The sequence below is a fragment of the Elgaria multicarinata genome, chromosome 1 (assembly GCF_023053635.1).
Source record: "Elgaria multicarinata webbii isolate HBS135686 ecotype San Diego chromosome 1, rElgMul1.1.pri, whole genome shotgun sequence".
Taxonomy (NCBI): domain Eukaryota; kingdom Metazoa; phylum Chordata; class Lepidosauria; order Squamata; family Anguidae; genus Elgaria; species Elgaria multicarinata.
Genome location: NC_086171.1, coordinates 218703113 through 218715281, shown reverse-complemented (window position 1 = coordinate 218715281; position 12169 = coordinate 218703113). Strand labels below are relative to the sequence as shown.

At 51.0% G+C, this 12169-nt stretch overlaps 1 protein-coding gene across 1 annotated transcript; it reads right to left on the bottom strand.

Moving 5' to 3' along the window:
* Positions 1-306: 306 nt before the first annotated feature.
* On the bottom strand, positions 307-5870 carry LOC134411442 (WAP four-disulfide core domain protein 3-like). The gene is made up of 5 exons (XM_063145280.1): positions 5807-5870; positions 2012-2155; positions 1091-1240; positions 655-664; positions 307-370 (listed from the first exon to the last, which is right to left on the bottom strand). Exons 1-5 carry the CDS (start codon positions 5868-5870, stop codon positions 307-309), a joined length of 432 nt encoding a protein of 143 aa, XP_063001350.1.
* Positions 5871-12169: the final 6299 nt, after the last annotated feature.

The window sequence follows — 12169 nt, the reverse complement described above, 5'->3', positions numbered from 1 at the left end:
AATGTTTTGCTCAAAATGCTTAACCGCCGTGGCTTAGCGTGTGTCATCTGAACAGGGTCACTAACTTCTAGCAGGACCGGAACCAATGGTTGGACACGGCAGGGAAGCAGGTTTTGACTAAGCATTAGGAGGGCACTTCCTTTCAGCGAGAGCTGTGTTCAGCAGTGGAACAGGCTCTGCCCTGGGAGGTGCTGGGTTCTCCTTTCTTGGAGGCATTGAAGCAGAGGTTGGATGGCCACCTGTCAGGGATGCTGTAGCTGCACCCTGCATTGCAGACCCGGTACTGAATAAGGAAGGGGGGCTGGACTAGGTGATCTTCAAGGTCACCTCCAACTCTTCAGAGTCATAGAAGATCAGGTCTATCCTGGTGCTTTTACCACAAAGGTTTCACAAAGGGGCGTTCACGTTCTTTTAGCAGCGGCTGTGAATGAACGGCATTTTGCTTGCATCTTGGGAGACTGTATGTATGCGAAAACTGGGGGCCGGCTGAAGGTGAAGCGGTTTGAGCCGGAGGGTCTCTCTCTGGGGCCCTGATGCAGGGGACTGGATCAGTCTCCTCGGAAGAAGGCCTCCGCTGAATACTTGAAAATAAGGGGAACCCTGCAATGACGCCCTCCCCCTCCCCCGTGCCCTCTCCGGCCAGGGAAACCTCACCTGGCAGCAGCTGTTGCCCCTCGGGGGACCTGGGGAGCGCGTAAAGGACGGATCCCTCCCGTTATTCACCATTGCAACACCCCCAAAGAAGTGTTGGGTCAAATGTTTAAACTTTGGAACCTTTCAATATTAGACCACCTGTCTGATAGGAGCAGCTGAGCCTGGAGCCGACGCAGCCTTCGGGGCAGAGGCGTGGCCCCACGGCCATGGACCAGCCCGTTGCCCCTTTCCTTTGGGTGCAGCAGAGAAATGGCCCGTGACGGAGGCCGCAACTCCCCTCCCAGGCTTTGGGGATGAAGATGTCCAGCAACAAGCCCCACCTGAGCTGCTTGGCTGGGTACCTGGCGACCCTGAGCCGGACCGTGCCTGATCATCTCCCCACACACCCCTCCATCTGCCCCCTCCAGACTGCACCAGATCAGGGCCGGTTTCTCACCTGCCAGAGGCGGCCTGCAAACGCGGCCGCAGCCCGTCTCGCAACACTTCTCCGGCCCCCTGCAGTAGGCGTCCCCTTCGCAGGAGGTCTCACACGACAAAGGGCCCTGCAGCTTCTTCAACAGAGGGGGCGGGCAGAGTCCGGGCTTCTCTGGGGGCAAAATGAAAAGCAGAGTGTGGGGCCCCTGCAAGGCTGCCTGGGGGGGGGGAGATCTTTCCCGCCCAGCCCCTCCAGGCCCCATGATGGGAGGACCACGTCACCTGCGGGGTGGGGGAGGAAGAGGCTGCTAGGCCAGGCCAAGGGCAACTTGAGCATTGTGCGCTCTGGCACAGGCACAGGTGTGGGAAAGGGGAGCCTGCGGGACCAGACCAAAGGCCCCTCTCTGGTCCAGCATCCTCTTCTCTTGGTGGCCCACCGACGCCTCTCAGAAGCCCGCAAGCGGAGCATGGGCTCAAGCACAGCGCCCTCCTGCGCATTTTCTCCAGCAACTCGTTTTGGGAGCCCCGCTTTGCCCCAGGCCTGTGCCAGGGTCTCGGTGAGCCCCAGCTGCAATCCAGCCCCACTTCTCTCGCTGACCCAGCTAATGTCTCTCCACTTTGTGTTACGACTCCCCCCAATCTGGCTACTTTGTGAACCCCTCTGTGGAGGCAGAGCCGTGCCTTCTCCTGCACTGGCGGCGGGTGGTGGCTGGCGTCCCTCATTTCCACTCGAGGAGGCTCAGGGGATCCACCTTCCTCAGCTGGGCTGCGGCAGGACCCGGGCCAGCGCCCTCCCTCACGGTGTAGCTCCTTCCCATGCGACGGTGCCTTTGCTGCCCTCTGCTCGGAGGAGACCTCAGGAGCCCACCTGCCTGCCCTCATCCCAGGACCTCCCTCCTCCTCTTCTCCCCCAGGGCCAGAGAGGCGGGCAAAAGGCAGTTACCTCTGCTGGGGGGCAGACAGCGATAGTTGCAAGCAAATTCACAGCACTTCTGATCTCCGGGGCACTCGCTGTCCCCCTCGCAGGCCACCAGGCACGGCGGCTCATACAGCCCTCTGGGAGACGCCACGCAGAATCCCGCCTTCCCTGCAAGCGAGAGTGAGATGGGAGTGAGGCCGTGAGTTACACAGAAGGGGGGGGCGCCGCCAGTCCTGGGCATGGTCCCATCTGGGCATGGTCCAGGACACGCTCCCTGGCTCCCGCCACGATGATTCGGCCCTGGTTAGGCCTCATCTAGAGTATTGCGTCCAGTTCTGGGCTCCACAATTCAAGAAGGACGCAGACAAGCTGGAGCGTGTTCAGAGGAGGGCAACCAGGATGATCAGGGGTCTGGAAACAAAGCCCTATGAAGAGAGACGGAAAGAACTGGGCATGTTTAGCCTGGAGAAGAGGAGATGGAGGGGAGACAAGATAGCACTCTTCAAGTACTTAAAAGGATGTCACACAGAGGAGGGCCAGGATCTCTTCTTAATCCTCCCAGAGTGCAGGACACGGAGTAACGGGCTCAAGTTAAAGGCAGCCAGATTCCAGCTGGACATCAGGAAAAACTTCCTAACTGTTAGAGCAGTGCGACGGTGGAACCAGTGACCTAGGGAGGTGGTGGGCTCTCCCACACCAGAGGCCTTCAAGAGGCAGCTGGACAACCCTCTGTCAGGGATGCTTTAGGGTGGATTCCTGCATTGAGCAGGGGCTTGGACTCGATGGCCTTGTAGGCCCCTTCCAACTCTGCTATTCTAGGATTCTAGGATTCTATTCTATGATCCACCTCAAAGCATCCCTGACAGAGGGTTGTCCAGCTGCCTCTTGAATGATTAGGATGAGATGTTGCCAGGTTCGAGTGCCCATTTTCAGCCCCCCCTTCCTCTGTGCTCCCCCTTGCTGTGAACCTTTGTGGGCTTGTCAGGGGCTCTTCCAAAGCCACCAAGGCAGAGTTTGTGGAGGTTTCTCACTGCACTGCTTGGGGGTGACACTTCCTGCAGGTTTGCGGCCCTGATCCCTTGTGGCCTCGCGTGACCATGGGATGCCACAGTTCACCAGACCATATAGATAAGCCTTCCTCAACCTGGGGCGCTCCAGATGTGTTGGACTACAGCTCCCAGAATGCCCCAGCCAGCTGGCTGGGGCATTCTGGGAGATGCAGTCCAACACATCTGGAGTGCCCCAGGTTGAGGAAGGCTGATATATATGGAAATCTTAAAAATTCATCAGCCATTGTTATCAAATTTGTTAACAGCAGCAAAGATGATAATAGCCAAGAACTGGAAAAATAGAAAACCAATTGCTATTAAAGAATGGTTTACTAAAGTGTGGCAAATTGCACAATTATTGAAAATTAGTGAAGTAGTGAGGTTAAGAGATGGCAGACAACAGATCCCTAAATTTATAGAGGAATGGAAACCTTTTATTGATTATTGGAAAAATAATTATGATAGATAAATTTATATATATATATATATATATATATATATATATATATATATATTCTTGTTTTACTATATAATAAAACATCACTTGGGAGATATGTGATATTCTGATCTTATGTACTATCTAATCTATTTCGTTCAGTTTACATTTAATTTATTTTGGAATGTTTTGTGTAGTGTTATGAAAATTCAATTTATTGGATACAAAATTTATTGAATTTATTCTTAGATATAAATAGGTGTGTTATGCTGAGTGTTTTGTTGTTGTTGAATAGCTGAAAAAATTGACAGTGTATAATGAATACGTTGTATGGCAGCATGTTGTATTTTTGTTGTTGAAATAAATAAAGCATTAAAACCTGGGGGGGAAGGAAATGCTGGGGGGGGGCATGCGCCTCTTGCACGAACTCAAAGATCTACTCTTCTTCTGCAAAAGCAAAGCAAGGCCTGCACCCCCTGCCCTCCCCCCCACCCAAAACTCACCCATAAGATGCAGCAATTGTCTCACACCCATGTGGGTAATGGCTGCAAGTGTTGATGCCAACTTTCCCTGATAAATATGCCTTGAACTGGTGCTCTTGCACAAGTTCAAAAGTGAACTCTTCCTCCCCCAAAATAAAGTAATGCTTGGCCCATTGACTGCAACTCCATCCCCGAACACAAAAAGTCACCCATGCATTGATTCCAAACCAGGTTTCCCTATTAAATGTGCAGAGAATTAGGAGTGGGACGCAAGTCCAGGGTGGTTATAGCTGTGCACAGCCGTCTCCTTAGCATTATATATTCAAAGGGGCTGATACGAGGGTGGCCTGCTCCTTTGCCGGCCTGTACGTCAGGAATAGTTCCCCCAAATAGCAAGCAAAGCCAGTGTTGCCCGCTGCCTTCGGGAAACCTTCTGCTGCCCCCGGTGCTGGAAATGCAGTGGCAAAGGTTTGCTGGCTCTGCTCAGGTGTAGCACCATCTCCCAAGGAGCACTCCGCGATGGCATTTCTACACCTGTGGGACATAGTGGCACTGTTGTGGGACATCTTAAAAAAGGGGGGGGTTATTTCTGTGGGTTGGACACCAAAAAATGTGGGCTGCTTACAAGTTCTTGAAGACGTGCTTGACCCCGTGTGAAAACAGAGGCAACAAACCACAGCGATTGCACATTAAAAGCGTCATGTGGAACTGCTGTAGCCCAGCAAGGCTCTCCTTGTAGAAATATCACAGAGGCTGGAAGGGCCCCTGTCAGCGATGCTGTTGCTGCACCTTGCCTAGCACAGCCTGCATTGAGCGGGGGGACGGGGGACGGGACGGGACTAAGTGATCTCTAAGGTCCCTTCCAGCTCTTTGATTCTGACACCAGAGATCGGGGCAGCCTCCCTATTCCGGCAGGAACTTGGTCTAGCCTGCACACACAGAGAGTCCAGCTACTCCACTCAAACGATGGGTGGGTGGGTGGGGAGTGAAGGTGTCCAAGACAGGGCCTCTGAGCCACCCCTGTAGCCAGAGGGGGCAGAGCTGAGCCCGTGTGGTCTGTCTATGAGGGTCTGCCTCAACCACTGCCCCCCCTCTCCTCCCCCAGGACAGAGATCCCGGCATGCCTCTTTTTCTTATCTCCACCAACACAGTTCTCGACAGGCACCCAGTGTTCCTCAGCCTCCGGGCTTCCTGACGCTGCAGACTGACTCTCCTGAGGCTGGACAGGACTTTCTGGCTCAACTGCCCGGATGGCAACGGGCAGCCGGCCCCACCCCCAGCAGCAAGCACCGCGGATCCCAGCTGATGGGGAAAGCCAAAAGCGCCGACCTGCTGCAATGCACAGGCCAGGCCTGCCCCGGCCCCCATCCTGTCTGGAGACACCCCCTCCCTCCGTCCCTCATTCATTCATGACATTTCTCTACCACTAGGGTGACCCTATGAAAAGGAGGACCAGGGTCCTGTATCTTTAACAGTTGCATAGAAAAGGGAATTTCAGCAGGTGTCATTTGCATAGATGGGGAACCTGGGGAAATTCCCTCTTCATCACCACAGCTAAAGGTGCAGGAGCTATACTAGAGTGACTAGATTTAAAAGAGGGCAGATTTAACTGCTGTGATGAAGAGGGAATTTCCCCAGGTTCCCCATATATACAAATAACACCTGCTGAAATTCCCTTTTCAATACAACTGTTAAAGATACAGGAGCCCGGTCCTCCTTTCCATATGGGTCACCCTATCTACCACCCAACAGCAGAAGCTCTCTGGGCAGTTCACAACACATTGTGCACCACAGCGGGCAGCCTCCCCACCCCCTCCTGGCTGGATTCAGGCCCCCCATGGCAAGCACTCACCTTTCTTCTCCTCCGGCCCATAGTCTGATGTCTGAGCTCTAGCCCTGAGCACGAGGAGCCCCATTAGGGGCCAGAGGACTTTAAGCTTCATGGTTCTCCCGTGGTTCAGGCTGGGAAAGCCAGAGGTGAGCCATGCGGAGGAGCTTTAAATTCCTCCATGGGTGGGGCCCAACTCCCATTGACCTACCTGGATGGCTCAGCGGCCTCCTCCCTGTGCTAATTGATGTGGGGCAGTCAGGATTGGGCCCTTCAGCTTTTTGTTGTTGTTGTTGTTGTTGTTGTTATTGGTTAAGGGCAGGGTCCATCACAGCGCCCAACCCATCCATTCCTCTGCGGTGCCCCTGCCCTGCCCCGCTCTGTCTCTGCTGCTGCTCAGCTGTTCCTAGGCTGCTTGAGGGACCAAACGTGCCTTTTCTAGGGCTGCAGCAGGAGGACCTTCCTGGGCCCTCACCTGCTCTCTTCTGAAAGGGAAAAAGATGCTCCGCCCATGAGACCGTGCGAGCAGATGGGGTGGAGGAAAAGAGACACGCAAGCAAAAGATGCTGAAGTGCCTTGCTTGGCTCTCCAAGGCCTTGACCGGGAAGGGGCCATTCCCTGCCCTGCTGGCTGGCTGCACAAGCCAGGAACTGAACTCGGGGCTTCCTGCGTTCAAAGCCTAGCTCTGAGCTATGGCCCCCTCCCAGAGACTGTGTTATGCCTGGACCAACCAGGCTGGGCTTGATGGCTATATGTTAATAGGCTAATAGGTATGCCCAGATGTGAGCCCACATTTGCTCAAATCCTGGGACCACCCAAGCAGTAGTTTACACCCTGCTTCACGTGGTAACTCCCCACATCCATCTGTAATGCCTAGTGAGACTTCTTGCCACGCGGAACAGGAGAAAACCAACCTATGTATTCATAAGTTTATAGAGCAACCCTATACTTGAAGACACTGAGGGGCTGCAGGATTTAGCAGAAGTCCCTGCTATTTATTTATTTATTTATTACATTTATATACCGCCCCATAGCCGAAGCTCTCTGGGTGGTTTACAAAAGTTATGCCAGTGAAATGTGAGATGCACCAGCAACATGAAAGGTACGCTGTCAGAACACCCAGAGACACCAGCAGAATACTCTGAGGGCTTGCCTGCGATGTCAGCAATGAGATGCCAGTACAACAGCTAAAACAGAGCGGAGTTGTTTCCTCTCGTGGCAATGATAGCCCATGAGGCCAAATCCCCCTGTATCCTGAGGAGGTCAGGATACAGGGGGGTTGAGTCCATCCTTGGACTCAAACTCTAAAGCAGCTACTGCAATGCCATCACCTTTCTGTCATCACAGTCAAAGACCTTTCAATCAAGCAGAGAAGGTATAGCTAACATCCGCAAGCCACAAACCTATTTAAGGCTCCATCAGAGTCTGCTAGTTGTTGGAGCTATGGGTTTTTTAGGATTGTCAGGGCCCTAGCCTCACTCTGCGTGGACCTTCTATCTGACCATGTTTCTGGAACTTTCCCCTTTCCAGTCTTCCTTGAAGAGGACCTTGCTGCATCTGACCATGACTGGCCTGCCTTTCTAGAACTTGCCCTTGGTTTGAGCTGACTTTGCTCACTGGACCTTGTATGTGGGTTATTGCCCGCCCCCTTGAAATCTGGGCCCAGTGGCCACCTTTCCTTCCCAGGGATCTGTCGCCTGAACGGAACATTCTTACGTCTCCCCCTTCCCTGCCCACCCATTGCATGCTGCATGTTACTATTGCATTTTGCATAAGTTGTGTTGCTCTAATATTCTTTCTTTCCGCCAGCCTCAGGATAGGATCCGGGGGGGGGTGGGAGTATCAGAAGGGTGCTCGAGGGGGCTCACGCACAGCCTCCCCTCCTTGCTCTGCTTACTCAGCTTTTCCGGACTGGGAAGGTGCACAGATGGGGACGGGCGCTGTTGCCAGCGTGTTTATGGCAGTCAGTTGTGTGTGTGTGGGGGGGGGGAGAGGCAGAGATGAGGAAGAGGAAGGCCAGTGAGTCTTGCTGGGCTGCCCCCTTTGTGTGGGGGTGGCATGTGTCAGCGCCATCCCTGACTTCTGGGTGTCGGCAGGCTTTCCTGGGACACTGGGGACTTGTCTGCCACTTTTATGCCACATTATAATTTTCTGTGTTGTGCATTTTCCCCTCCCAGGCGGAGCAGAGACAGGGTGTGGAGGCCTCCCCCTGCCAACATGTCCCCCCGCCACCCCCAGCATAGTTGATGTACAGCAGGGGTGGGCAACATGTGGCCTTCCAGATGTTTTGCCACAGCTCCCATCAGCCCCAGCACACATAGTCAATGGTGAGGGGCACAGGAGCTGTAGGCCACGGATTTAGAAGGCTACAAGTCGCCCACCTCCGGGGTATAGAATCATAGAATCATAGAGATCTACATAGAATCATGTAGAGTTGGAAGGGGCCTCTAAGGCCATCAAGTCCAACCCCCTGCTCCATGCAGGAATACGTTCACTTTGTCAGTTCCTTAATGTATTCACTGCTTCTGTTCAAAGCCGAAAGGACGTGTCTGTCCAATGTGGCGTGATTTGTCCAAACAACGTTTGCCCTTCACAAACAGAAAAACCACAACCTCATTAGTGGTGGGAATGTTTCATCCAGCTAAATGTTAGGTAGTGACAGACCTATAAACAGTTGGAGGAATGAAAATAACGTGGAAATGTGTCATTCTGGATTCCTTCTCGAAAGGAGCCCCTGGGAAGAGCTTGTGCAGCTTAATGCAGAGGGAAAGGGCCCGGGGTGGGGGGCAGGGTTGGGCCGCAGAGGCAGACCTGTGCCTAGAGCCTGGCGGGTCACCCAAATCCACGTCTACTACAACTTCTACAACTTCATGGGCTGCCAGTCCAGGTCCGGGCCCAATTCAAAGTGCTGGTATTGACATTCAAAGCCCTAAATGGCTTAGGGTCAGGTTATCTGAAGGAACGCCTCCTCCCATATGTGTCTGCCCAGACCTTAAAATCATCCACAGGGGCCCTTCTCCGTGAGCCCCTGCTAAAGGAAGTGAGGCAGGTAGCTACCAGGAGGAGGGCCTTCTCTGCTGTGGCACCCTGGCTGTGGAACGAGCTCCCCAGAGAGGCCCGCCTGGCGCCTACACTGTACTCCTTTCGGCGCCAGCTGAAGACCTTTTTATTCTCTCAGTATTTTAACACCTAACTTAACTTAAATTTAACCTTTGCTGTTTTAATCTAATATTTTAACCTATATTAATTTCTGCTGTGTAGTTTTTATTTTGGTTGTGCTTTTTATATTGCATTTTGTACGTGTGTTTTAAATTTGTTGGTTGTTTTTATGCTCTTCATGGTTTTAATTTTTGTGAACCACCCAGAGAGCTTCGGCTATTGGGCGGTATAAAAATAAAATAAAATAAAATAAATAAATAAATACATACATACTTTCCTCTATTGGTAAAATTCTGTAGACTTCCATTGGGAACTGGCTTTTACATTTTACTAGAGATTTCTTAATGCTGAAATTCTAAGCATGTTACCGGTCAGATTTTATTTATATTTATTACATTTATATACCGCCCCACAGCCAAAGCTTTCTGGGAGGTTCACAAAAGTTAAAACAGTAAACATTAAAAAGTATACAAAATTTAAAAACCATCAGAAACATAAAAACAACAGAATAAAATCAACATTATCCATTTATAAAACAACAGTTCTGGGGTCTGTTAAAAAACAAACTTAGCGTTGTTAAATGCTAAGTTAAATGCTTGGGATTTAGGGGTGTGGTGCTTTGAGGCTACAAAGAACGCACATTTAAGACACCTAAAAATATATTTTTTTTTTGGGGGGGGAAATACCCTTTTGGAACTTGAGCAGTTGATACATAAGCTGTAAAACAGAGTGGAGCAGAGTTGGTGTAAGCAGCGCACTGAAGGAGTTTGGAGGCAAAGGGCTGGATCCAAATGCCTTGATTAACTTAGGTACCATTTATTGCAATGGGTCTACTCTAAGTGGGACTAACATTTGAATTCAACCCAAAGGGTTGTAGTTGAACAGGGAAAACAGGGCAGTTAATTATTTGGGAGAAGAGGAGAAACAATGGTGTGTTTTTTCATGCAGTGAAGACGCAGCCAGAGGTAAAAGACAGAGAGAAGTTAAATATCTGGTGGGAAGAAGGGATGATGATGGGGAGGCAGTAATTAGGAGTCCGGCAGGAGCTACGATCAAGACATGCGGGGTGGGGGTTAGATGTGCAGAACAGGGTGACCAACCCATCAAGAGGAACAGGTCATGGAAGATGTCAGAGGAGGCAGAGCTGGAAAGGGAGGGGCAGGAGAGGAGAAGGGCACGCGATCAGAGTGGATGGCGCCAGTTTTCGCACAGAAGGAGGCAAAGTCATAGAATCCTAGAATAGCAGAGTTGGAAGGGGCCTATTTATTTATTTATTTATTTATTTATTCATTTATTTATTTTATTACATTTCTATACCCGCCAATAGCCGAAGCTCTCCTACAAGGCCATCGAGTCCAACCCCCTGCTCAATGCAGGAATCCACCCTAAAGCATCCCTGACAGAGGGTTGTCCAGCTGCCTCTTGAAGGCCTCTAGTGTGGGAGAGCCCACAACCTCCCTAGGTCACTGGTTCCATTGTCATACTGCTCTAACACTCAGGACGTTTTTCCTGATGTCCAGCTGGAATCTGGCTTCCTGTCACTTGAGCCCGTTATTCCGTGTCCTGCGCTCTGGGAGGATCGAGAACACGGAATAACAGGCTCAAGTTACAGGAAGCCAGATTCCAGCTGGACATCAGAAAAAACTTCCTGACTGTTAAGAGCAGTACGACAATGGAATCAGTGACTTAGGGAGGTTGTGGGCTCTCCCACACCAGAGGCCTTCAAGAGGCAGCTGGACAACCATCTGTCAGGGATGCTTTAGGGTGGATTCCTGCACTGAGCAGGGGGTTGGACTCGATGGCCTTGTAGGCCCCTTCCAACTCTGCTATTCTATGATTCGATGACTTGGCCTCCTTCTGTGCGAAACTGGCGCCATCCACTCTGATCGCGTGCTCTTCTCCTCTCCTGCCCCTCCCTTTCCAGCTCTGCCTCCTCTGACATCTTCCTTGACCTGTTTGTCTTGATGGGTTGGTCACCCTGTTGTGCACATCTAACCCCCACCCTGCAAGTTTTGATCGTATCTCCTGCTGGACTCCTAATTAAGTCTTGAAAAGAGGGCGGGGGGGGTTGGCACTGGGGCAGCGGAATGAGCTCCCTAAGGAGGTTGAGCTGGCACCTACACTATATTCTTTCAGATGCCAGGTGAAGACCTTTTTATTCTCTCAGCATTTTAACAGTCTATACATTTAATTTTAACTTTGCTGTTTTAAATGTGTATCTTAAATTTGTATTTCTGCACTGCTGCTGATTTTATCCTGGCTGTGCTTTTATATTGTATTTTATATCATGTTTTTATAGTGTTTGTTTTATACTTTGAACGGTTTTAATTTTTGTGAACTGCCCAGAGAGCTTCGGCTATTGGGCGGTATAGAAATGCAATAAGTAAATAAATAAATTTATGGTGGATGAAATCAGCCAACTCTTTGATCTTCTTCCCAAGCTGTTCAACTGCCTGAAAGCATGAATGAGGAATGACAGCATGAGCAAAGACTTCATTGAAAGAGCTGATGACAGCAGGGATGAATGGAAGGTGGAAGGAGCAGGCAAAGGCGTCAGGAGGGGACGGCGGCGCGCGCTTCAGAGTCAGCAACAGCTTGCAGGTCATGGAAAGAGCAGGATGCAGAATGTGGGGAGGGTGGACTGTGAGCCATGTTGAGGGCGAGGCGGTGCTCCTAAGTCAGGGGAATCCTGTCAGACAGCAGAGAGGTCACAAGCAATAGCTCTTGGCAAAGACAAGGCCCATAGAGTGCCCCAACACCGGGTGTAGGAGAGTTTGTTCAAAGCCAGAGGGCTCGTCTACACCAAGCAGATATGCCACTACGAAAGTGGTATGAAAGCGGTATGTAAAAGGCAGGAGCCACACAACTGCTTTATAGTGGTGCTGAAGTGCACTGACGACTGTTGGGGCCCATCGACACATCTCCACGAAGCAGGATATTACACTATGAAAGTGGTATGAAAGTGGTATGCGGTATGTGTCCATGGGCCCCAACAGTTGTCAATGCACTTCAATACAGCTATAAAGCAGTAGTGCAGCTCCTGCTTCTTATATACCACTTTCATACCATTTTCATGGTGGAATATCCTGCTTGGTATAGATGAGCCCAGAGGCAGAAGAAAGAGGTTCATTAGGACATGGGAGGCAGCCGGTCAAAGGACTTCCACTCTGGATGTTGAAATTGCCAGGAAACTGTGTCGAGGTATAGAAGAAGAAGAAGAAGAAGAAG